The sequence below is a fragment of the Grammomys surdaster genome, unplaced genomic scaffold (assembly GCF_004785775.1).
Source record: "Grammomys surdaster isolate TR1022 unplaced genomic scaffold, NIH_TR_1.0 554, whole genome shotgun sequence".
NCBI lineage: Eukaryota > Metazoa > Chordata > Mammalia > Rodentia > Muridae > Grammomys > Grammomys surdaster.
In genome coordinates this window covers 920242-943583 of record NW_021604973.1, presented here as the reverse complement: position 1 = coordinate 943583, position 23342 = coordinate 920242, and the positions used below count along the sequence as shown (strand labels likewise).

The following is a 23342-nucleotide window of genomic DNA, read 5'->3' as shown; positions in this document are numbered from 1 at the left end:
TCTCCCCAGATCTCTGCAGGTAAACTGGTTTGGCCCCAGCTCTTTCTCATTAGAGTAGAGCACCTTCTCATTGGAATGGATTCAGATTTGGGCATACCTGATACTAGCAAAGGCTGTCCTCTGGATGTTAGAACCTAGCCTTTGCTCAGGACAGATTGACTTCCTGATGGTAGACAGTCTCTGGAGTCTGACTTAGGAGAAACCCAAACATCCAACACTGTGTGTGTAGGCTCACACCTTCAAGTGAAGCCAGAAACTCTTAAGGACTGATGAAGAGGGCAGGGCAGGGCAGGGATAGCTTTGATATGTTGCAGGGTAGCTAGAAATTTGGCATGCCAGGTGCTCCTGTGTTAGACCTCCTATGTCCAGGAGCACTTAGGTTTTAAATATTTGCACAAGAGACTGGGCCTCATGTGCTTAGTAGTTGTGACTTTATGTTGCCTCTCTCTTCTTTCATTCTTTCATTGTGAATGCCATGGCATAGACACATACCAGCTCAAGTGGTGTCTGGACATTGATCTAATCCTGGATAAAACAGGATGTTAATACATGAGTTCTTGAAGCAGAGACAGTTTACTGTTGTTTTGTTTTTTGTTTTGTTTTGTTTTGTTTTTCGAGACAGGGTTTCTCTGTGTAGCCCTGGCTGTCCTGGAACTCACTCTGTAAACCAGGCTGGCCTCGAACTCAAAAATCTGCCTGCCTCTGCCTCCCAAGTGCTGGGAATACAGGCATGCGCCACCACCGCCCGGCTGACAGTTTACTCTTCAGATTGTTTGTAAGCAGCTTTGTCCATGTGTTGCTACTGATTAAAAGGGATTTGGTCCTGGGGGACAGGCAAGCTTTCACCTATGGGGAGATGTGAAGGGAAGAGCTTGGGTACTCAGGGGACTCCTGCAAATCCACCATATATTTCTCTTTGCTCTTTGATTCTTGATTCTTGAAAGTAGTATACAGTTCAGTCAATGGGACTTTCTCCATCTCATGAAGCTGTTATCTAGGACTGGACTCTGTTCTCCCCAAAGATATCCTCATCAGAAGAAGACTCTGGACCCCAGCTATAGCCAGGAGATGTTTGATAACTAATTTTTGGGATCCTTAGATGTCTTATGTGACAAGCCAGGTTCCCTAGCTCCTCCCATCAAGATGATATGATAAAGAATAAGCTTTGGGGAAACCATGAGGGCTGTGTGGTGTGGTACACACTCACCAGATCACACAGAATTGCTATTTGCTCAGCTCTGTTTTAATATATGAGATCCATAAGCATTTAAGAGTTGAAATTGTTGCACATATCTGTCGCAAGCTAAAAGTTGGTGAGAAAAAGCCAAGCAGAGACAGCTCTGTGTCAGGAGTGCTGAACTGAGTCTGAACTTGGATTTGAGCCCCACTCTTAGCCACTAGTGTGACTGCACCAATGCTTTAGCCTCACACCCCTTAACCACAGAGTCGGGCCAGAAACCTTGCAGGTGATTTGAAGGTTAACTGAGTCTACAGTAAGTGCTTCTGATGTGAGCAAGGCTTGGGAATAGCTCTTAGTTATCTGTTTAACGTTTGCAGGGATGGCTCCCTCTCATTTACCCAATACCCTCTCAGTAAAGAAATGCATACAAAATCAATTTTTGTGTCTATATCCTGTTTCTTCCCCTATAGACCCATAGAGCAGTTTACAAAGAAATGGAAACCCAGCCCTGGCTCTAAATTGATTTGGCTACGTTTGATACACTCTTCCTTTCCAGAATATGACTGTTCGGCTGTAATAGCCCAAAAGATTGCTTTTTCACACCTCTTTCGTTTTTATGATCCTTTTCAAAGACTTCTTATGTTGTTCACAGTAGAAATGTCGACTAGGTTTCTGCAGTTTCAGAAGTGACCAAGCCAGAAGTGTCAAGACCCCATCATCAGATGGAGCATCTGATGCATTTCTTTGTGTGAGAAGATAAGGGTGTTCCCAGTCCCCATTATTCATGTAGATTTGGGTTCAAAGAAAAGAAAACTAAGGAATCTTGGCATCCACTGGAGCCAGAGACTAAATTAGAACTGTGTCTTTGACTTGATCTGTGCTCATCAGCACCAGAGATGAGGACACTGATACCAAAGAGGGCGTGGGTGCAGGCTCAGAGCAGCCAGTTCTGTAGGTATCAGAGGGATTGCAGGCTAAGGCTGTCCCGCTGGGTTGTCCAGACCCCAGGGTTCATGCACTAACCCATTCAGTGAATCAACTGTATATCTGAACTCAAAGATCTTGAGAGAAGTAGCCCCTGGAAGCAGGCAGTGGTCAGCATCCCTGTTCTCACGTGTTGGAAGTACCTAAACACTTAGAAGCCTGTATGCATCTGAGTTCTGCTGGAAAACAGAACTAATAGAAAGCATTAACGTATACGTCCATTCACCCACCCATCAATCCTTCCCCCTGAACCCTCCATCCACCCACACATCCATCATCTGTATCTCCTAGAGACCCAGGAAAGTCATTGGAGCAAGTCCTGATCCAAAAGCAGAGGATAGGTATTCCAGCTTGAAGACTAGCAGCTAGGGAGAGCAAACGCTTTCCTATACCTCGTTTCTCTGTCCAGGCCTACAACACGGAACGAGGCCAACCTACACTGAGCAGCAGGCAAGCCATTCTGCTTGGTCTTCAGAGTCTCAGGTTGATCTCACCCAGAAGAAAGAGCATAACAATCCCCATAAAATAGGACGAATATCTGGGTGCCTATATCCCAGTCTAGGTCACACCCAAGTGTGTCTTACACACACACACATACACACACACACACACACACACACACACTACTCTTGAATGACTGCAGTAGGAATGGCCAGGAGAGGCTGCTGCTGCTGCTGAGGAGTGTTTGAACTGAAGCACTCCTCCCCCCCCCCCCAACTCCTCTCAAGAGCAAACACGTCAGAAATCATTCTGGGAACTGACTCTGCCCTCCAGGCCATGATCACTCAGTTCCAAAGCATAAACAGAATTTGAACGATGGGAGGGAACTATGTTGGGGTTTTAAGAAAGCAAATTCTTGAGAGATGATTTGTGTGGACATGCACAAGAGTTATTCTCCACACCTCCAAATACCTACGTCAGCCCACTCCTTAATGGGTCTGTTATCAGAAGGGTGTGGTTGTATGAACAAATGGAGGAAACTGCATGCCAGCTATTCTGCTTGACCCGTAAGACAGCCATCTCTCACCATGATGTCATCATCATCATTATGGAAGGACACTAAGAGAGGGCTCTGTAGAAAAATGGCCCCGGCTGGGAATTGATCCACCAAGGGATAATTTGAAACAAAAGGCTCTAAGATCTAGCAGGCCTAGAAAATTACTATCTTGCTCAATGGGATTAGTTGTCCAAATAAAGAATATTTTTTTTCCTTACACCATCCTGCCTTCCAATGGCTCTTTTCTGTTCATCCGTCCTGTGCCAGTGGCTGGATCTGTGGCCAGCAGTACTCCAGATCATCAGCCCTGCATCAGGCTTAGGAGCACAGCCATGTTAGCTGTGATTCCATGGAAGCAGAGAGCTGGTGGGGTCGTGCTTCAAGGAGAGGGAATACACAAAGACTCAGCTTCGAGGAGCTTCCTTGCTCTCCCATTGTAATTTTCATGAACTCTCATCATTTTTTTATTGGCACAGTGATTTTCCTGATGGATTACATCATTTTTTTCTGATGGGTCTTTAGCCCTCCCTTGAATCTTGTCTCCCTCTTTGAAAGAAATCAGCTTTGTGGCCAAGGACAAGGTGTGGCCAGCTGGAGGTACTCCAAAGTCGGCAGTGCTGTTGTTTGGTAGCAGGGGTGACTGGCTAGAAACCATGTGTTAGGGGAGCACAGATGCCCAAGGCAAGGCACAGCATAGACCTGCCCTGTCCCTGTATTAAGGAAGAAGGTTAAGACATTGAGATTGTAGAAAACTAAGGAGCTGGGTATGATGGTTGCACACCTTTAATCCCAGCACTCAGTGGGCAGAAACAGGCAAATCTCTGAGTTTAAGGTCAGCCTGGTCTACATAGCAAGTTACAGGCCAGCCAGAGCGACATGGTGAGATTCTGTTTTCAAAAAAGAAAAAGAGAAAAAAATACAAGGGACAAAATGAAAGAAAGAAGAGTAAGGATCCTCATCCACAAGAAAGGGAGAGAGAATACACTGCAGGAAAGCATTTCATATCTCCTTCTCTGGGTGTGACATGCAAGAGCTTCCAGCCACTCATGGTACTCTGATTGAGGAGAGGTGGCTGTCTTACGGGTCAAGCAGAATAGTTAGCATGCAGTTTAATCCATTTGTTCATGCAACCACACCCTTTACCCATCTATCCGTTCATCCATCTACCCATCTATCCATACTCTCTTATGTTTATTCATCTATACACCTATCAACCCATCCATCTACTCACAAATTTCATATCTCCCTCCCTCCCTCCCTCCCTCCATCCATCCATCCATCCATCCATCCATCCATTCACACATCTACCTACTCATCCATTTATTGACCTATCTATCCACCTACTTGTTCATGTATCCATCCATCCATTTGCTCCCTACTACCCATGTAACCATCCATTTGGATACCCACCCAGCCAATCATCATTCACTAATGGTGCTTGTGGGAATGGTCACTGCATACAGCTCATGCATACAGCTGGGTGCCAAGGACATGAGGATAGTTGAATCTTTTGCTTAGGTTTGCACAGACAAGGATACAGATAAATAGACCAGCAGTCCTGCTCACAGTGAGGAAAGCCTTGAGGGGTGAGCCCAGGCTACCTTGATGGGAAGAGAAGCCTCCTGTGTGTATTCCAAGGAGGCTTGCATTATGGGAAACATTCGTCCCTCATTCAAAGGTGTGGTAAGACTTCCTGCTGTTTCAGGGAAAGATAAGCATTTCCCTGCACCTCTGGGTTTAGGTGTCCTCCCTGCCCATATCCACGTAGCAGGCACTTACTGAAGAGTCCCCCTCAGCTATCCTCAGCTACAGCTTTCTGTTCTCCACTGTTTTCCTTGTTGTGTGAAGATTCCTAGATCTCTGCTGTTTAAAAATAAATTTTAGTAAGGGCAACTCTTACTGTGTATACCAGGTTGATCTGGAACTCCCCATGTAACTCAGGCTGGCCTCAAACTTATAGTAACCCCTGCTTAACCCAGAGAGTGTTGGGGTCATGGGCTTGAGCCATTAAATCTGGGTTTATCTTAACATTTTAATAAAATCTCTTCCTTGACCGTCTCTCACAGGTAGCTATCTCCTCTGTTCTATTCACACTGAGTCTCCAGAGAAGTCCATGCTTACTGCTATTCTGCATCAGCAGACAAGTTCCATGTTGTCCCTCATGATGTCTGGGAAGTGGTCCCAGGGTCCTCTGTCTTCATCCATGGATATTCTTGACCCTGTACCTTCCTTTCTGGCTAGTGTGCCTGCTCGCCTAAGGACTCTACTAGAGGCCTTCCAGAGACTTCCCTAACCTCTGGGATAGTACATTTCTTCTGCCCTTCTGTGGCCCCCACTGAAACACATGTACCCCATTCTGATACAATTAGAGAGCAACTGACTCCATCTGACAAAGATAATGACCGTTTCTTCTGTGAGAATATGCAGTCTTCCAGACTGAAGGCAGCCATGACATCCCTTACCTGGGGGCACCTGATGATCCAAGGAACTTTCCCTAAATGACAAATTTGAAGTGATCATGTGACCACTGGATGGTATCTTGTTGCTTCAATGCAATATCAGATTGTTGGTACTTAAGGAGTAGAAGTGCAGGTGCTGTCCCACTACAGTCTTCCTTTTTAACTGTTTCCTCCCTCCACCTCCTCACCTCTGCACAGAGGGGGAGCTGCCACTACTGTGCCTCTCATACTGCGCTGCTTTTAGCTTTCAGTGACCCTGAAGACCAGCAGGGGGAGGAGTGTGATTCTCACTCAGCATATGGGGTGAGGGGTGTCACTGACAGCTGAGGACCTTTAGCAATCCAGGCTGTTACAGAGGAGTAGGTACCTCACAAATTCAGCAGCAGGCAGCAGTAGAAGATCCAATACTGTGTGTGCACTGCGTTCTGAATCAGAGAACAGTGCTGGTACCAGTAGGCTGTACTGGGAATAAAAGGTGGGCACACCAACCCATCTCCATGGAGGTATGTGCATTGGTTCCTGATACCTGCTCAGTGAGGATTTGTGGGTCAGCTTTTCATAGTTTATAGGAAAAACAGATGTCTGTGCAGGGCTTGGACATTTCCACGCCTTCCCTTTGAGGGCAGATTTGGACCCTTAGCAGAGAGGAGCCACTCTTTCCTTATCCTGGCCTCTCCTAATCAATGGGATGCAAGTTAACATGTTTAGGTAGGTTAATTTTGTCTATAAGGTTGGAGTGGCTGATGGGGTAGGAATACGGATCCTGGAGAAGTATTCAAGTCTCTCTCTCTCTCTCTCTCTCTCTCTCTCTCTCTCTCTCTCTCTCTCTCCCTCTCTCTCCATGTAGGACTCGATGACCCCAACGTGTGTGCCGACCCAGGCGTCCCTGAGAATGGCTTCAGGACTCCCAGTGAAGGAGTTTTCTTCGAGAACTCAGTAACTCGATTTCACTGCCAAGACGGATTCAGGCTGAAGGGCTCTTCAAAGAGACTGTGTATGAAATATATTAATGGAACCCTAGGCTGGATCCCAAGTGACAAAGCTGTCTGCGTACAAGAAGGTAAAGGCCTGCCCCTCTGTGGAAACCAGCCACAGGCTTTCAGGGATGAAGACTGTGGTTTTTCTGGAGGGGAGTCCCAGGGCTGGTCTGATCTACAAAATCAGTTTGAATAGTTCTCTTTCTCTGTCAGTTAGCCTCCAATCTAACCCATTCTGGTGGGTTCAAGAGAGCACTCAGATCCCGTAGGGCAGTTTCCAGTGAGGCTGCCATGTCAATGCCTACTTTTGTGTTACTGAGCGAAGAGTGTAGTAAATATTTTTGAGCAGAAGGGGGATGTGTCTTGGACTCTAACCAGCTACTACCTTTTAGCCCAGTGTTTGGTGTGAATTGTTCGAGAAGGCGCTATAACAGGGAGAGTAGATTGACTGATGTAACAGACAGTCCTCCCTAGCAGTGACCCCTGCATCTATTGCTCACGGCCTCCTGGGGGATAGCCTAAATCTGCAGGCTCAAACAATCACATATACCTTTTTGTTCTATTTTATTTTGTTTTATTTTACTCTGTAGACAATATTTAGAATTATGAAAATGCATTGTTTAATTAATTGGAATGGTTTAATTAACAAGATTGAGTGTGAGCCTCACAGGGTGAGACAGGCTGAAGTTGGAATAGGCACGGTTCAGCAATGAACTCAAACCCCTAACTTCCAGGAGGTACACAGGCAGGCCTGCTCTGTCTCACTGAGCTCATCAGAAGCCTGCTTCCATGTCTCTTCGTTATTGAGGTGATCTGGGGAGAAAGGTTTTTATGATAGGATGCAAAGGATCATTGTGACGTAATAATGTGTACTTCCTTAATGAAACTTTAAAAAGAAACTACATGTGTGCCTGTGTGTCTTCGGGTGAGTATGTGCATGTGAACGCTGGTGCCTGTGGAGGCCAGAGGTGTCAGATCCCCTGGAGCTGGAGAAACAGGCCAACCTGCCAATATGGGTGCTGGGAATTAGACTTGGGTCCTCTGCAAAAGCAGTGTGTATTCTTACTCACTGCACATCTTCACAGCCCTGCATTGTGAAATGCTTAGGCTGGTTTAATCTGACAAGCACTTTTTTTTTTTTTTTTTTTTAAAGGTTAAGAAATTTTTTTTTATTGGATGATTTATTTACATTTCCTATGTTGTCCCCTTACCCCATCCCCCACCACCCCCTCGGAACCCCCAATCCCCTCGACCCTCCTCCTTCTTCTCTGTGGATGTAACCTCTATCTACACCCCCCCACTCCCACCTCCCCACCCTCAAAATTCCCACCCCCTGGGGCATCCAGCCTTCATGAGGTCAAGGTTCTCTTCTTCCACCTATGCCCAGCAGGGCCCTCCACTTTTACATATTCAGCTGAAGCCCTGGATCCCCCCCTAAGTGCTCCCAGGCTGGTGGTTTAGACCCTGGGAGCTGTGGTTGGTTGGTATTGTTGCTCTCCTCATGGTGCCACAAACCCTTTCAGCTCCTTCAGTCTTCACTCTAACTCCTCTATTGAGAACCCCATGATCAGTTCAATGGCTAGTTGTGAGCATCTGCCTCTGAATATGTCTGACTCTTGAAGGCCTCTGAGGAGATATCCATATCAGGCTCTTATCAGCATGCACTTCCTGTCTTCCACATCAGCATCTACCTTTGGTGATTGCACATGGGATAGATACTCAGGTGGGGTGGTCTTGAGACGGCCCCTCCTTCAGTTTCTGTCCCTCACTTTGTCTCCATATTTGCTCCCTTGAGTACTTTGTTGCTCCTTCTAAGAAGGACCGAATCACCCTCACTTGGTCTTCCTTCTTTATGGCCTTCATGTGGCCTGTGAGTTGCATCTTGGGCATTTCAAGGTTCTAGGCTAATATCCAATAATCAGTGAGTGAATACCATGTGTCTTCTTTTGTGATTGGCTTACCTCACTCAGGATGATAATTTCTAGTTCCATCCATTTACCTAGGAACCTCTCGAATTCATTGTTTTTAATAGCTGAGTAATACTCCATTGTGTAAATATACCACATTTTTTTAATCCATTCCTCAGTTGAAGGACATCTGGGTTCTTTCCAGCTCCTGGCTATTATAAATAAGGCTGCTATGAACATAGTTGAGCATATGTCCTTATTATATGTTCGAGCACCTTCTGGGTATATGCCTAGGAGTGGTATAGCTGGATCCTCGGGTAATGCTATGTCCAATTTTCTGAGGAACCGCCAGACTGATTTCCAAAGTGGTTGCACCATCTTGCAGTCCCACCAACAATGGAGGAGTGTTCCTCTTTCTCCACACCCTCGCCAGCATCTACTATCACCTGAGTTTTTAATCTTAGCCATTCTGACTGGTGTGAGATGGAATCTCAGGGTTGTTTTGATTTGCATTTCCCTGACGACTAAGGATGCTGAACATTTCTTTAGATGCTTCTCGGCCATTCGAGTTTCTTCCATTGAAAATTCTTTGTTAAGCTCTATACCCCATTTTTTAATAGGGTAATTTGGTTGTCTGGAGTCTAATTTCTTGAGTTCTTTGTATATATTGGATATTAGCCCTCTATCAGATGAAGGATTGGTAAAGATCTTTTCCCAATTTGTTGGTTGTCGTTTTGTCCTATTGACAGTGTCCTTTGCCTTACAGAAACTTTGCAATTTTATGAAGTCCCATTTGTCAATTCTCGATCTTAGAGCATATGCCATTGGAGTTCTGTTCAGGAACTTTTCCCCTGTGCCCAAGTATTCGAGGCTTTTCCCCACCTTCTCTTCTATTAGTTTTAGTGTATCTGGTTTTATGTGGAGGTCCTTTATCCACATAGACTTGAGCTTTGTACAAGGGGATAAGAATGGATCAATTTTCATTCTTCTACATGTTGTCTTCCAGTTGAACCAGCACCATTTGTTGAAAATGCTGTCCTTTTTCCACTGGACAGTTTTAGCTCCTTTGTCAAAGATCAAGTGACCATAGGAGTGTGGGTTCATTTCTGGGTCTTCAATTCTATTCCATTGATCTTCCTGCCTGTCTCTGTACCAATACCAGGTAGTTTTTATCACTATTGCTCTGTAGTACAGCTTGAGGTCAGGGATGGTAATTCCTCCAGAAGTTCTTTTATTGTTGAGAATAGTTTTCGCTATCCTGGGTTTTTTGTTATTCCATATGAATTTGAGAATTTCCTTTTCTAACTCTGTGAAGAATTGAGTTGGGATTTTAATGGGGATTGCATTGAATCTGTAGATTGCTTTTGGCAAGATGGCCATTTTTATTATATTAATCCTGCCAATCCATGAGCATGGGAGATCTTTCCATCTTCTGAGATCTTCTTCAATTTCTTTCTTCAGAGACTTGAAGTTCTCTGACAAGCACTTTTTATTATGCTTTCTTCTTTGGAAATTGCAAAGGATGAGCAAGAATGATCACTTATCCTTAAAGTACCCACTAATAAATTCAGTATTCCCTCTTGCATGGACGTGTGAGCCGTGCTCTCTGTAAAATTCTAAACTAGAAGTTTATTTGGTTCATGTCTGTATGCACCACCAAAGCCTGAGATGCCCTGGACTCAGAAGCATGAGCTGACAAAGAAAAAGAGAGTAAGGGCCCCAAATATTGCCCTGTCATGAAGGCCTTCTCGTATTATGTCTTTTTTTTTGTGGGGGAGGGGGAAGCAGTTTAGCATCTTTAAAGTGAGCTTCTCTCTAGCTCTGTGTGCTGTGAGGTAATTCCAGGTGTCGAGCCAATCTCCTCAGCTAGGGGCTTCTTGTGTGCCAAGGCACAAGGGGAAGGCCCAGCCTAACATGCCGATGTGGTGTCAGGACACAGCACTCCCACCCGAAACTAGACCCTGACTCTCCAAACGAGGGTCCAGATCTGCATTCTGGTATTGAATGGTTAGCAGTGTTTGGGAAAGCTTGGACAAACCGACTGCCAGCTTGGCCATCATGGATGTTTATTTGAACTTAACGATGATAGCACTGGCCTTGGTGTGGAGGTGGGTGTTGTGCAACTCCATGGTAGACTTATTATGTCTTTGGTGTTCTTTATTTCTTTATTGGCCCTGGGGGTTGAACCCAGGGCCTCACACATGCTAGATACGCCCTCTACTGCTGAGTTATCTCCGTGGTCCTTTATCCTGTACAGCTCACAGGGATGGTGAGTTTAAAAAAAAAAAAAAGGCTTTACTATGGAGTGTCTGTTTGTTTTTAAACCTTGCTTTGTAAATAATCCTGGCTGAGTGCTTCAGTTTTATGCTGGGTGGATCTTAAGAGCTGTGAATTATTTTGCTGCCCTTGCCAGAAGGCTGAGAAGGTTTTGTAATGGAGATAATGATGATTTATTTTAGACTCACTATAACTATCCGATGAGATGAGAATTTTGTTCTCATTTTCTATGTGGAAGACTGAGACTCAGAGAGGCTCAGTCACTTCCTCTAGGTCACACAGCTTAGGTCTAACAGAACTGAATGTATTCCTAACATACGGGAATCCTCAGGGAGTGTTTCAGCTGTACACAAAACCAGCAAGACAGAAGTGGTAGAGAAACAGGCTTACTCTGGGCCAGCCCTGAGGGCAGAGGAGGTAGCAGCTCCATCATCCAGGGTTCAGGAGTGTGGGGAGCTTTTTCTAGGGCACAAGAGGGTATGGTGAGACAGGAGCAAGAATCTTCCAGCTCTGTAGGGGTTCTCCTCCTCAAAAACCATCTGGATGTGGGCTTCTGGGAAAACATCTTTATTTTCTTCAGCCAGTCCTTATGTCCATGCAGAGAGGAGAAGGCTTCAGAGCATCACAGGGAAAGAGTGGGTATTGGAAGGTTAAGGAAGGAGAATCCGGTGGGTGGAGTGTTCACCCACACAAAGCCCTGGGTTTGATCCTAGAGCTGCATAAAACGGGCATACTGCCACAAACCCACAGTCCCAGCACTTAGGAAGTAGAACCATGAAGATAAGACAAAACAAACAAAACAAAACAACAAAAAACTCAAGTACTCAAAACCCAGCTACCTAACCAGTTTGAGGCTAGCCTAGGCTACCTAATACCCTGTTTTAGAATGACATAGAGAAACACCGGGCAGGGACACAAACACTAAAGCCCATTGCCTCATACCCGTTCTACCAAATGACTGACTTTATATTTTTTTTTGTTCTGGACATTTATCTACATCTCTACGTTTACAGAGTAAACACGCTTTCTCCCTGCTCTGTCACACTAAGACTGGATGCTTTTCCTCCACAGGGCTATGATTGACCCTTTATTGAGTCCCAAAGGCCCCATTCATCTCAGGCATGGGAACACATTGTTACTGCAAGAGTCTGGATCTCAGATGGGGTTGAAGGGATTCATAGGACTCTCATAGTTGAATCACCATTTGGCAGGCAGAAAAACTGAGTCTTAAGGAAGTAAAGGGTTCCTGTGAGGATTTCCGAGACAGATGGACCTTATCTGGCTTTGGGGCTCATCACTGTTATCTCTACTGTGTTCGAGTCCTTTCTCCTGCCTATGTCTGTGTCTGTGTCTGTGTCTGTGTCTGTGTCTGTGTCTGTGTCTGTGTCTGTGTCTGTGTCGTCTGTGTCTGTGTCTGAGAGCAAACTTTTGTTTGTTTTGAGCAAGGGTCTCCTGTATCTCAGGTTGGCCTGGAATTTGCTATGTTGCCAAGGATAGCCTTGAACTTCTGATTGTCCTGCCTCTACCCCCAAAAGTACCAGGATCACAAACATGTACCAGTATGTCTCTGCTGAGAAGCAGATTTTGAAATGGCAGTACCCTTGACTTCCTGGTGCCCACTAGTTGAGCAGTGCTCTGCAGAAGTCATGTGATGTACATCTGATGTGGTGTGGTGTACAACAAAGTAGGCAAAAGTCCTCTTGGGCACTCCCACAGATTCCTCTCTCTTTACTCTCCACCCTTACATGTACCAGCTCTTTGTGTGCGCGCACACACACACACACACACACACACACACACACACTGCCATTCCAGTCTAAACTGCTTGTCTCAGGGAAGCTCACTGTGAACCAGGGTCTGTATAGCTGATGTTACAGGGAGTAGATTTGTCTTGGTACCCAAATCTCCTACTTGATGTGTGGCTGGTTTTTTCTGAGCCATCATCCAAGAGCCACGCTAGCCTTCAGGACTAGGAGCCTGGTGAATGCATCAGTGCAGTGGGAATCCTGTAGCTGAAGTGGCTGCAGACTGAGAGGTGCCTTGTTGGTACAGCATTGCAGACCTGTGAGGTCAGGGTACTGGCCACCCACTAGGCCCCTGATGCGGCAAAACCACTCAGCTAGGTCTAACCGGGGACATGCCCCTGGGAGTCACACACTTTTCTATGAAGAAGAGGTAAAATAAGATTGGCCTTGTGTGAATTGAATTTCTAGACACAGGCTGAACACAAATGTCAAGGCAGGAACATATCCCAGAAACTAAACTAAAGTCACTTTGGTTCCCACCTATGCTATGACCAAATGGACAGGGCACGGGAGGAAGCCCAGCGTCTCACATAAGGACTGTTGATTGACAGTGTTATTGGGGACATTGCCTTGATTAAGCATCTTTTGCTGCTGGGCTACAGAATGCACTTCTGCCTTATGCATTGGTTGTGACAGCCAGACAGAAGTTTTTGCTTTGTTTTTTAAGCTGATAACTAAATAAGCAGTTGCAGCCAGCTTCTGCATTGGTGAGAGCCTCCTTTAGACTGTGAGCCAGCATTGCACAGCACCGAAGTCTCTTAGTAGTCTCTCCACTGGGAAGTGATTGTGGAGCTTTTAAAGTCAGGTCTACATAGCAGGAATGTTGTCATCTGAATGGGTTCACGGTACCCCAGAGCATCTTTGGGTGTAGTCACAGAGGTGAGGGGTACACACAGCTTTCTTTTCTCTTTTAAATGTCTGGAATGGATATGCTTTGGGAAGTAGAGACCTAATCACTGCAAACAGATTTTTATGAAATTTGTACTCAAATTCTTCATCAGCAAATTCTCCTTGGTAGGGTGGAGGGGAACTTTCTACTTCCTCTCCCACCAGCTTCCTTGAATGGCTTGGAGAACTGGTGCTGGCTGCCTTGGCCGTCTCATTTCATGTCAGCTTCTGATAAATACATATTAAAGAGGAGAAAAAAAAGTCTGCTCGTGACACTGGGTCCCCCGGCTCTAGCAGACAGCTTGTTCCAGCGTGTCTTCCCCAGCAAGTGCCCAGATGGTTTATGAGGACGGTGACACTCCTAATCCTGGTGCAGTGCTATTAGGAGACCTTACATGTACCTCCTACGCAGGGTATCCCTTGTTGCAGATGAACTATCTGAGAGGAAAGCTTTTCCAGGCAGTGATTCCTCTCCAGTTGGCCAGTCAGTTCCTCTCAGCCAAAGAGGAGTAAAAAACATTCCTTAAAACACACAGACCAGCTGGGTGGTGGTGCCGCATGCCTTTAATCCCAGCACTTGGGAGGCAGAGGCAGGCGGATTTCTGAGTTCGAGGCCAGCCTGGTCTACAGAGTGAGTTCCAGGACAGCCAGGGCTACACAGAGAAACCCTGTCTCGAAAAGCCAAAAAACAAACAAACAAACAAAAACCCCCAAAAACAAAAAACACACAGAGACCATGCACCTCCCAGCTCTGCCTACTCAGAACCCTGTCCTCAGGATTGCCACAGCCTCCTGCCCCAAGCCACAGGCACAGCCTTTGAAACAGGCAGTGCTGTTTCAAGAGCAGGGCTTAATTAAAGGTGACATTTGGGGCCACAGTATGGAGGGAGATATGTGACTCTGGGGGGCTTTTACAAACTATTGTATGTGTATGGTGTTTGGGCTGCATATATGTCTTTGCATGGTGTACACGCAGTGAGTGCCCTCTGAGGTAGGAAAAAAGCATCAGACTTCCTGGAACTTGGTCTATAGATGATAGCTTGTGAGCCACTGGGCGAGTACAGGGAATCCAACGTGGGTCCTTCTGCAAGCGCAGGCAGTGCGCTTAACCTCGAAGCCATTTCTCTGGCTCCCAAAGATTTTAGTCTCCCAAAGAACAACCTCATTCCTGTTTCAGTGCCTTCAAAGGAACTCCTCGGTCTAGAAGGTCCCAGTTGAATGCTGCAGCCCCTTGCAGATGTGTTGAGATTCCGAATATTCATTGTCTGCATAGGTGAATAGGCAGCTTTTGCAGTGAGGTGCCAAAGAGGGCCCAGTGTCCCTGCAGCTCCAGCCTCCTCAGTGTCCTTGTTAGACAAGGTGGTCTTCTGCAGCCACCTGCCTCCTCCTCCTCTGAGGCACCCCACAGCCTTCACAGGAGACCTGGGGATTATTGGTGTTTCCCTAGGTGCCACTCTGAATAGTCACACAGGGCTTGTTAGGGAAATGCTGGCTTTGCCCTGGTCTCTTTGACTAATGTTTGGCTTTCTTGTGCAAGGTGGCTGCGGCCGGTCATGATTGTTCACACAGAGCACGCCTCCCTTCCCTTGTACTTCCAGTTGCCTTAGTACACACCTCATCGTTGTTCTGACACAAATAACGGTGTAGTGAAGTTACGTCTGAGTTGTCTGTAGGGCCATAAAAGGGATTGCCAGTTCTGGATCATGCTCTTTGGGAATGTTGACAAGAGATGAGCCATGACCGCCAGACATCAGTCAGAAGTTACCTCCACACATAGACACTAGTTCCCCATGTGCCCCGCGTTCTGCACATCTCTGCTGGTGTTAATCTTGGTTCTCCTTTCCCCTAAGCAGACTGCACTGTTCTAAGGAGGAGTGTCCTGTATAGACTGGGTACTGTGTCACATACATGGTGTGCTCTTCAATAGGCAGGTGCTGTCTTGGATTCAGTGTATCTCCTTCAGTGGATGCTGAATACCCAGTATGTTCTTCAATGGGTGCTGGATGCAGTGTGTTTATCAATAGCTAGGTGCTAAGCTGGATGCACACTGTGTTCTTTAATGAGTACAATGCCCCAGCATGGTGGCTCTGGCATTTGTTTTCTGGATGAGAAAGCAGAGGCTTAGAGGAGCTGGACTCTCCCGTGGAAGCTTGGCCAATGGCAGGGATGGGATTGGCTCTGTACTTTCCAGGACACTCAGGAAATGTCCAGGTCTCATTTCCTCTCTCTGGAGTAAGGGGATGACTTACGTGTTAATGGCCACAGGTCCACACCCTCTAGGGAGGCTTTGTCTTCCCCTGTCACCATCCTTGGTGGGAACCAGTTGCTAGAGGGCCCTGGCTTTTAAAGTATAAAAGGATCCCCTGCCTCAGAGCCTGGTGTAAATGCCTGTTCAGACCTCCCTCACTAAGAGCCTGGTGTAAATGCCTGTTCAGACCTCCCTCACTAAAGTGCTAGGGGCAGGACCAAAGAATTGACATTCTTAGAGAAGAAACCCCCGGAAAGCTCCAAGGTAATTTTCTCCTCTAGAAGCCCGCAGAGCCCCTTACTCAGGGAGGTAGCGTTGCAGCCTTGTGTAAGGGAAGAGAACTTATTTTCTGTTGTGTTCAGCAGAGTTCCTCAGAGACCATTCTTGTGATCAGAGCATCAGTGTATCAGACAGAGGCCTGTGTAAGCATGCGTGAGTTACACACTGTACCCAAGAAGCAAACTGGGAGTGTGTGGGCCAGCATCCCAGTGACCTCCAGTCCTCTGCTCTCCCTGGAGTTATGCAGTCCAAAATGCCTGTCAGATTTGCCTGCAGAACTCAAGAAGCTTCATTCAGTTTCATGTTTCCATTTGGAGCGGTACATGTCACAGGGCCACCTCTAAAAGTTCCTGGGCCAGTCTAGGGTGCACATGGGAACCTCTTCCTTCTGTGAATTCCGTCTCCAGGTCCCCAGTACCTGGTTGCCAGGTCATAGCTCTAATTGAACACAGGAGAGCGCTTTCCAGGATGACTCCAGCTTGCCATGCCTGTATGTTTAACCCTTCTTTGACCAAAGTTCTTTGCAGCATGCCAAAAAGAAAAAAAAAATCCATTCATGGGGCACATTTTTTAAGTACTTACTACAATATTTTGGCTCCCATAGGTCTGACCAGAATTGGTATAAAAGATGAATAATTTGACATTAAGAAGATTCTTTCAGCTTCCTGGGGGATGGGTGCGATGTGAGTTTAAGTATTATTATTACATTATAAATTTTTAATTAAAAGATCCAACTTGACTCTCAAGCTAAAGCTGGCAGTAGAGTTGGCAGCCAGCCCCTTTATTCATTGAAAGTGTGGGGTGCAGGCATTTTTCAAAAGCAGGGGAATCTTATTCCCTTTTATGGCTACTCATATATTACGTTGAGCTGTCTTCCACCTTCGGGAGCTTCACTGAAACAGATGGAAGCCCTAAAAATGTTTTATTTAGCGTTCTTTTCTTCTCAGGTGCATTTTCTATCACCTAAAATTTTTTCTTTGTTGCTTTAGACATGAGTTATCAAAAGCGACAGCCTCTGCCCACATGGGCAAGTATTTCCATGTCTTTCCCTAAGATACGTCCATGTTTTCATCATCTAAGGTAGGGGAGTGTAGAGAACACCCCTGCCTGTCCCCAGGGCCACTGTCAAATCTCACTGATGTTGACAGAAGTTACCATTTGCCCATGTCTCCTCCCCTGTTCTTCCTGGGTGAGTTTGGCTTTTGTTCTTGAAGAATTTCTTTTCTCACATGTGAACATGACTTGAAAGGGGAAAAAAAAATCTAGAGAAATAAGGTCAGGGGAGACAGAGGCCTATCCAGTAAAGATAAGTGGCAGAAACAATCACTTACCCCTGTGGCAAGACAGCCGGATAGCCACAGGCAAAGCCCAGAAAGTAAAGAAGGGAAGTCTCTATCTGGGTGGCATTGCAGGTAACAGCTGCACCTGCATTCTTGAATTCTCACATCTTACAAGCTACATTCCCAGCTTGTCTTAACAAAAGCCCTGCAGGAGGGGGGACAGGGGTGGTGGTGGTGGTGCTTTAAATCACTGAATTATCCAGTAAATTGAGAGTCACTAAGTCAGCACAGTTTAGAACCCTGTCAGGTCACATGATGACCAGTGGTGACCTTGACCATCTAGTTGACTATGGATTCCCAGCGTGCAGTTTTCTGTTAGCTCACAGCTGCAACAACCCAGAATCAGGTTGGTTACTTATGAAGAATGCACGGTTTCTCCCAGGGATGTCCTTCAGTGGAGGACATAGAAGTGGTTTAAGGCTGACCTGGGCTCGCCAGGCTCCATTTTCTGCGTCTCATTAGAACCAATAGAGACTTCCTCAGAGCCCCTCCTGGGCCCTCAAAGCAAAGACCTCAATAGTGCAGACTTGCCTATTTTAGAGTCCAGTTTTACTTGGCTAACACAACTTCCGGGATCGTTAAATTCCCAGGCATCATTTTTTGTTTGTTTTGACCGATGTCTTCTGTCTTCCTGGTCACCTGCAGGGCCCTTGGAGATCTCGACAGCTGTCTTAGCCTTTGGTTGCCTCAGAGGGATGAAGGATGCACTTTGCAGGCACCACACCCCAAGCATTTTTCAGGCTGGGATCTAAATTTATTAAACACATGTGTGATTCTCCTGCTGGGCTTCAGGTACTCCTTCAGAGGCTTGCCCTGGGTCTTCTGTCTATAAGTAGTAAAACATAGGAGACGGTGCAGATGCTCTGTCAGTCTTCAGTCTATGAGAACGGCCTTTGAAACCCATTCTCAAGAATAACTTGGGAAGCTAATTTTCCACCTAACATTTGCAAGGCCATGAGCTTGGTACCCAATACCACCAAAAGAAAGCCCCTGCCTGGCATGAAGACGTTTTGATGTTTCTTCTGAGTCCATTTTGGGCCCTCAAGGTTTCCCATCTCTTCCTTTTTACATATAAGGCAACTTTCCAGAAAGTGAAAATTGATCTCAGAGTTTCTTTAAAGATAAAATAATGAAGTCCTGTTGATCAAGAGATGCAGAAAGATGGCTGGGGAGATGGCTCTGCCTACAAGATGCCTGCTGCTGAAGCATGGGGACCTGAGTTGGGGTCCCCAGAAACCATGTAAAAAGCCAGGCATGGGGGCTTGTACATGGAATCCCAGCACTGGGGAGGTGGAGACAAAAGGATTCCTGGGCTTGCTGGCCAGCCATCTTACTGAATTGATAAGTTCCAGGCCAGGTTCTGTGAGAGACTCTGTCTCAAAATAATAAGTAGAGCAGTAGAGGGAACTACTCAAAGTTAATCTCTATCCTCAATGCACATGCACACATTATGTGTGTATGCATACTCATGTATACATGTGCACACACACAAATGAACATACACATACACACACAGATACACACACAGACACACACACACACACACACACACACACACACAAAGCAAAGCAAAAAGTCACAGTTTCCCTGAATGATGAAAATCCACTGACTTCTGTAACTTAACATCAATAGGTGAGCTTGCCCTCTTGAAAATAATCAAGGTTTTATGCTTTAAGGAAATTCAGTGCTTTGTCCACATGCACACATCCCTGGACATTCTGTTCAGTGGCTCCACCCCAAGACCCAGTAGCTTTGGGTGGGGTGAAGAAGGGGTGGTATCTTTGTTGAACTTTTTTGTTCTCCATCCTGGTTCAGTTTTCTATCTTTATCATGACTTTGTTTAAATTTGCAAAAATATATATAACTTTGCATATACCAAAGTTCAGGAGACACAGCAGCCCAGTGAACACTCACAAGGTAACACCAATATCACCATCTTCCAGAGAAGAAATAGGACACTACTGCTGTCCCCAGAAGCTTGTTCCTACTCTCTTCCTCCTCCCCCTGAGAGGTAGCAATCACTTCTTATGCTGGCCAGCCCCTAACACTGAAGCATCAGCAACCTAAACATGATGCTGTTTCTAGCTTAATTTCCTTTTGCCTGGTTTTGGAGTTAATGTACACGGACGTATAGGGTAAGAACTACTTTAGATCTGACTGACTTTATCTTTATAAGTCCATTTGCCATTTGATCACTTTCACTGTTTCGTGGGGTATGGACCTACCATCATTTGAATATTCATTTTGGTACACATTTTGGACTTTTCTAATTGACTTCTGTTGTAAACAGTGCTGCAGTGAGCATGTCTGGTCAAGCCTACTGATGAACGACAATCTCCTATTTCTGTTGGCTCTGTACTTGGCTTCTGAGATGTGTGATATGCATATATCCAGTGTCACTAGGCACTGCTAGTCTTCTCAAGTGGTTGTACTAGTGTATACTCCCACACAGAGCGCTTTGGTGTTTTCAATATTTAGTTGTTGAGGGGTTTATTTCTTTGCTGTGGGTTGGTTGGTTGGATTTGTTTGGAGAGAGCATCATACTGTACAGGGCACACGTGCCTCAGCCTCCCGAGTTCTGCTTAACAGGCATGTGCCACCACTCCCCGAGTTTCTCACCTCTAATGCTCATTTCCCTGATGAATAATAACATTGAGAACCTTTCTGTGTTTATTGGCTAGCTTGTGATTCTCCCCTGTGAAGTGCCTACTTAATTCACTTAACCATCTATTGATTCGTTGTCTTTTCCGTATTGATTTTTAGGAGATTTTATATACACCACATACGAGTCCTTTGTTATAGGTTCTACAAAGCTGTTCTGTGGCTTAAGGTTTTACTCTCTTACTATCTGTGTGATGCACAGAATATTTTAACTTGAATGTAGTCAAATTTATAAATCTTTTTTTACACTCAATTTGTGTGGGGTGTTCTTGTGTTAAAAATATTTTCACTGGGCTAGTTAGGTGGCTTTTCTAGAAGACCAAAGTTTGCTTCCCACCGTCCATGTTTGCTGGCTTACAAGTGCCTAACTCCAGCTACAGGGAAATCTGATGGTCTCTTTTGTCTTCCACAGGTTACTGCACTCACATGTGCACACACACACAGACAGAGAGAGACAGAGAGAGATAGACAGAGAGAGGGGGAGGGAGAGAAGGAGTTTACAAATGAAAATAAATCTTTCAAGCTGTTTTTGTATTATGATGTTGCAAAGGCATTTTCTTGCATAATCTCAGAGCCTTACTGTCTTGCCTGCATATTTATGCCTCTAATCATTCTTCTTGGGCTTGGTTTGTATGTAACGCACGTAGCACTGTTCATTGGAACCAATGTTCCCACTTCTTCCCGTGACCACCTTTGTCAGGAAATGGAAGTCCTGGCTCAGTCCTATGTTCTGTTAATTGATCTGTTATGTGCTAGGTGTGATTCTGTTTTTATTACTGTTGCCCTGTAATCATTCTTAAATGCTTGTAACCTAAGTGTTACCCTCTTCCTCTGTTCCTTCAAAACTGTCTTGGCTCTTCTTGGTCTTCTGTGTTTCCATATGAATTTTAAAATGAGCATAGCAATGGCCAAAACAAGTTTGAATTCTGAACATTATTATGTTGTGTTTTGTGATGTTTAGTTTTATCAACTTGACACAGTCTGGAATCACCTGGGAAGAGAGTTTCAGTGAGGAGCTGTCTAGACTAGGTTTAGCTGTGAGTGTGTCTATGGATGACTGTCTCAATCATGTTAACTGACGTAGGAAGTCCCAGCCCACAGTGGGTGACAGGGTTTCCTAAGCTTGGATCCTGGACTGTGTTAAGAGTGGACAGTGGAACTGAGCAGTAAGCATGCCCGCTTTGTCTGTTCTTGACTGTGGATGTGACCAGCTGCTTCAGGTCTGCGATCCTTGTTTCTCTTCTATGGCTATAAACTGGTATTCTGAATGAAAATAAACCTTTTCTCCCCAAAGTTTTTGTCAGGATATTTGTTCACAGCAACTACAAAGGAAAGATTTATGTTTAAAATTGTAAGGCAAATAAGGCCTATGCAATATTAGTTCTCCCTACTTACTAAGGTATTTAACAATTCTTCTCAATAATGTTTTTTTTTTGTATGGATGTTTTGACTTTTGTATATTTATTTGAATTTAGCAATTCAGATAGTTTTGCACTTGATAAAAGTTTTAAGTTTGTTTAAACTGATCTGTTAGGAATTTGTACATACTCAGCTCATTAGTTTTACTACTTATATTTGCAAATTCTTGAAAAAGTTTTAAATATTTATTTCCTTACTTGCCTGTATATTAGAGTTTGCCTGCATTCATGCATATGTACCATGTGCATGCTAGGCACCCTTGGAGATCAGAAAATGGTATCAGATCTCCTAGAACTGGAGTTAGAGATGATTGTGAGTCACCATGTGGGTGCTGAGAACTGAACCTGGGTCCTCTGCAAGAGCAACAAGTGCTCTTAACTGCTGAGCTATCTCTCAAGCCCCTATCTCTGTAAATTATTTTGGTTTTTACCCTATGCACTGTCATTTCATATTTGAATAGTAACGCTTTCTTTCTAGCTAATTCCTTCCACTTTCCTCTTACTTGGGTCCTGCTTCAGTCAGGAAACCAGTACAGACTGGGATGCAAGGGGTGAGCCCACAGGTAGAGATTCTATTCTCAAATCGATACCCTCTGTATTTTTGCAGTAACGTAGTTTTCTGATAATATCCCTTATTAAATTGCAGCATTTTATTTAATCTCTAGCTTCTTAAGAGCTTTTTAATATGAATGGATGTGGGATTTTTTTTCAAATGTTTTTTTCACATCTAATAAGATGCTAATTCTCTCCTTTATTCTGTTAAATGCTCAAGTCACATTGGATGATCATTAAACATTAAATCAGCTTACTTGTGATATATTTGAATGGTGTGCGCTAATGTGTTAATTTTAAGCTTTGTGTCTGTGTTGCTGAGATGGCTTGTCTTGAATGCTTTTTTCCCCCAAACTTCTGTGATATTCTTTCTACAAGGGAGGCTGCCACATAAACATGCTGGTGTCCTTTAGAAGAGACTGCCTCACTCATGGTGTGGATGAGGTTGCTGGGTATATCATCCACAAATGTTCAGCAGAATTCACAGAGAAGTATCTTGGGTCTGGAGTATGCTTTGTGGGAAGGCTTTCTGGTTTAAACTGAGTCTACTTAACGTTTTACATAAGTGTAAGGTGGCAACTTTGGTAAATGAGAGTATTTCTGACCTTGTGTGAAGAGCTTGTCTTAATCTAGCTTCTCAAATTTTTTGACTTCAAGTTTTTTTCTGTCTTTTAAATTTTCTCAGTGTAAGCTATGTCATGCTATATCATTTTATCCTTGCATGGTTAGAGGTGCTATACTTCATAGCTCTGGATGGATCCCATCATTGACTAGATTTTTGACTCTGAAGAACCAATGCTTGGTCCTACTGCCCCTTCTTAGCCTGGTCCTTTCCTTTCTCATTAAATTCTCTCCTAATTACTCTTTATTATTTATTTCCCTGCAGTTTCCTTGGATTTAATCACATATCCGTTTTTCTCACCAATAAAGAATTCTTCATTTTAGTTCTAAATGATAAGCCTGAAATTGTATATACCTAGTATCTTATAAACATTTAAAGTCAACATTTAAAAATCAAAATTAAATAATACTTTAAGCACAAATCCTCAGCCACAGTAAGAACATGACTAAATGGAAAACTTGAGCAGTCAATCAGCAGATTTGACTTGGTCAACTCTAAGATGTGTGTTCTTGACTTTAAGTATTTATTTTTTTTCTATGTGTACTTAGGTGTGTGAGTGTGCACGTGTGTTTGTTTGTTTCTTGGGAGAAGGTCTTACTGTTTAGTTGTAGCTGACCTAGAACCCATAGGGTTCCAGGCCAACTTCCCCCTTCTCCTGAGTGCTGCGATTACTGGCATGTGCAAGCAACAACGCTGAACTTTCTGTGTGTGTTTAGGCTTAAAGAGCAATGTATAGTCACATTTATTT

The 23342-nt window shown here is 44.7% G+C and overlaps 1 protein-coding gene across 2 annotated transcripts in view; it reads left to right on the top strand.

Annotated features, from left to right (window-relative positions):
• The window catches only part of Susd4 (sushi domain containing 4), a 128639-nt gene that overhangs the window by 59072 nt on the left and 46225 nt on the right, over positions 1-23342 (top strand). For both annotated transcript variants that reach the window (XM_028781823.1, XM_028781824.1), the window contains exon 3: positions 6468-6680. In XM_028781823.1, the coding sequence (XP_028637656.1) occupies positions 6468-6680 (213 nt within the window). The remainder of the gene's footprint in view (positions 1-6467; positions 6681-23342) is intronic.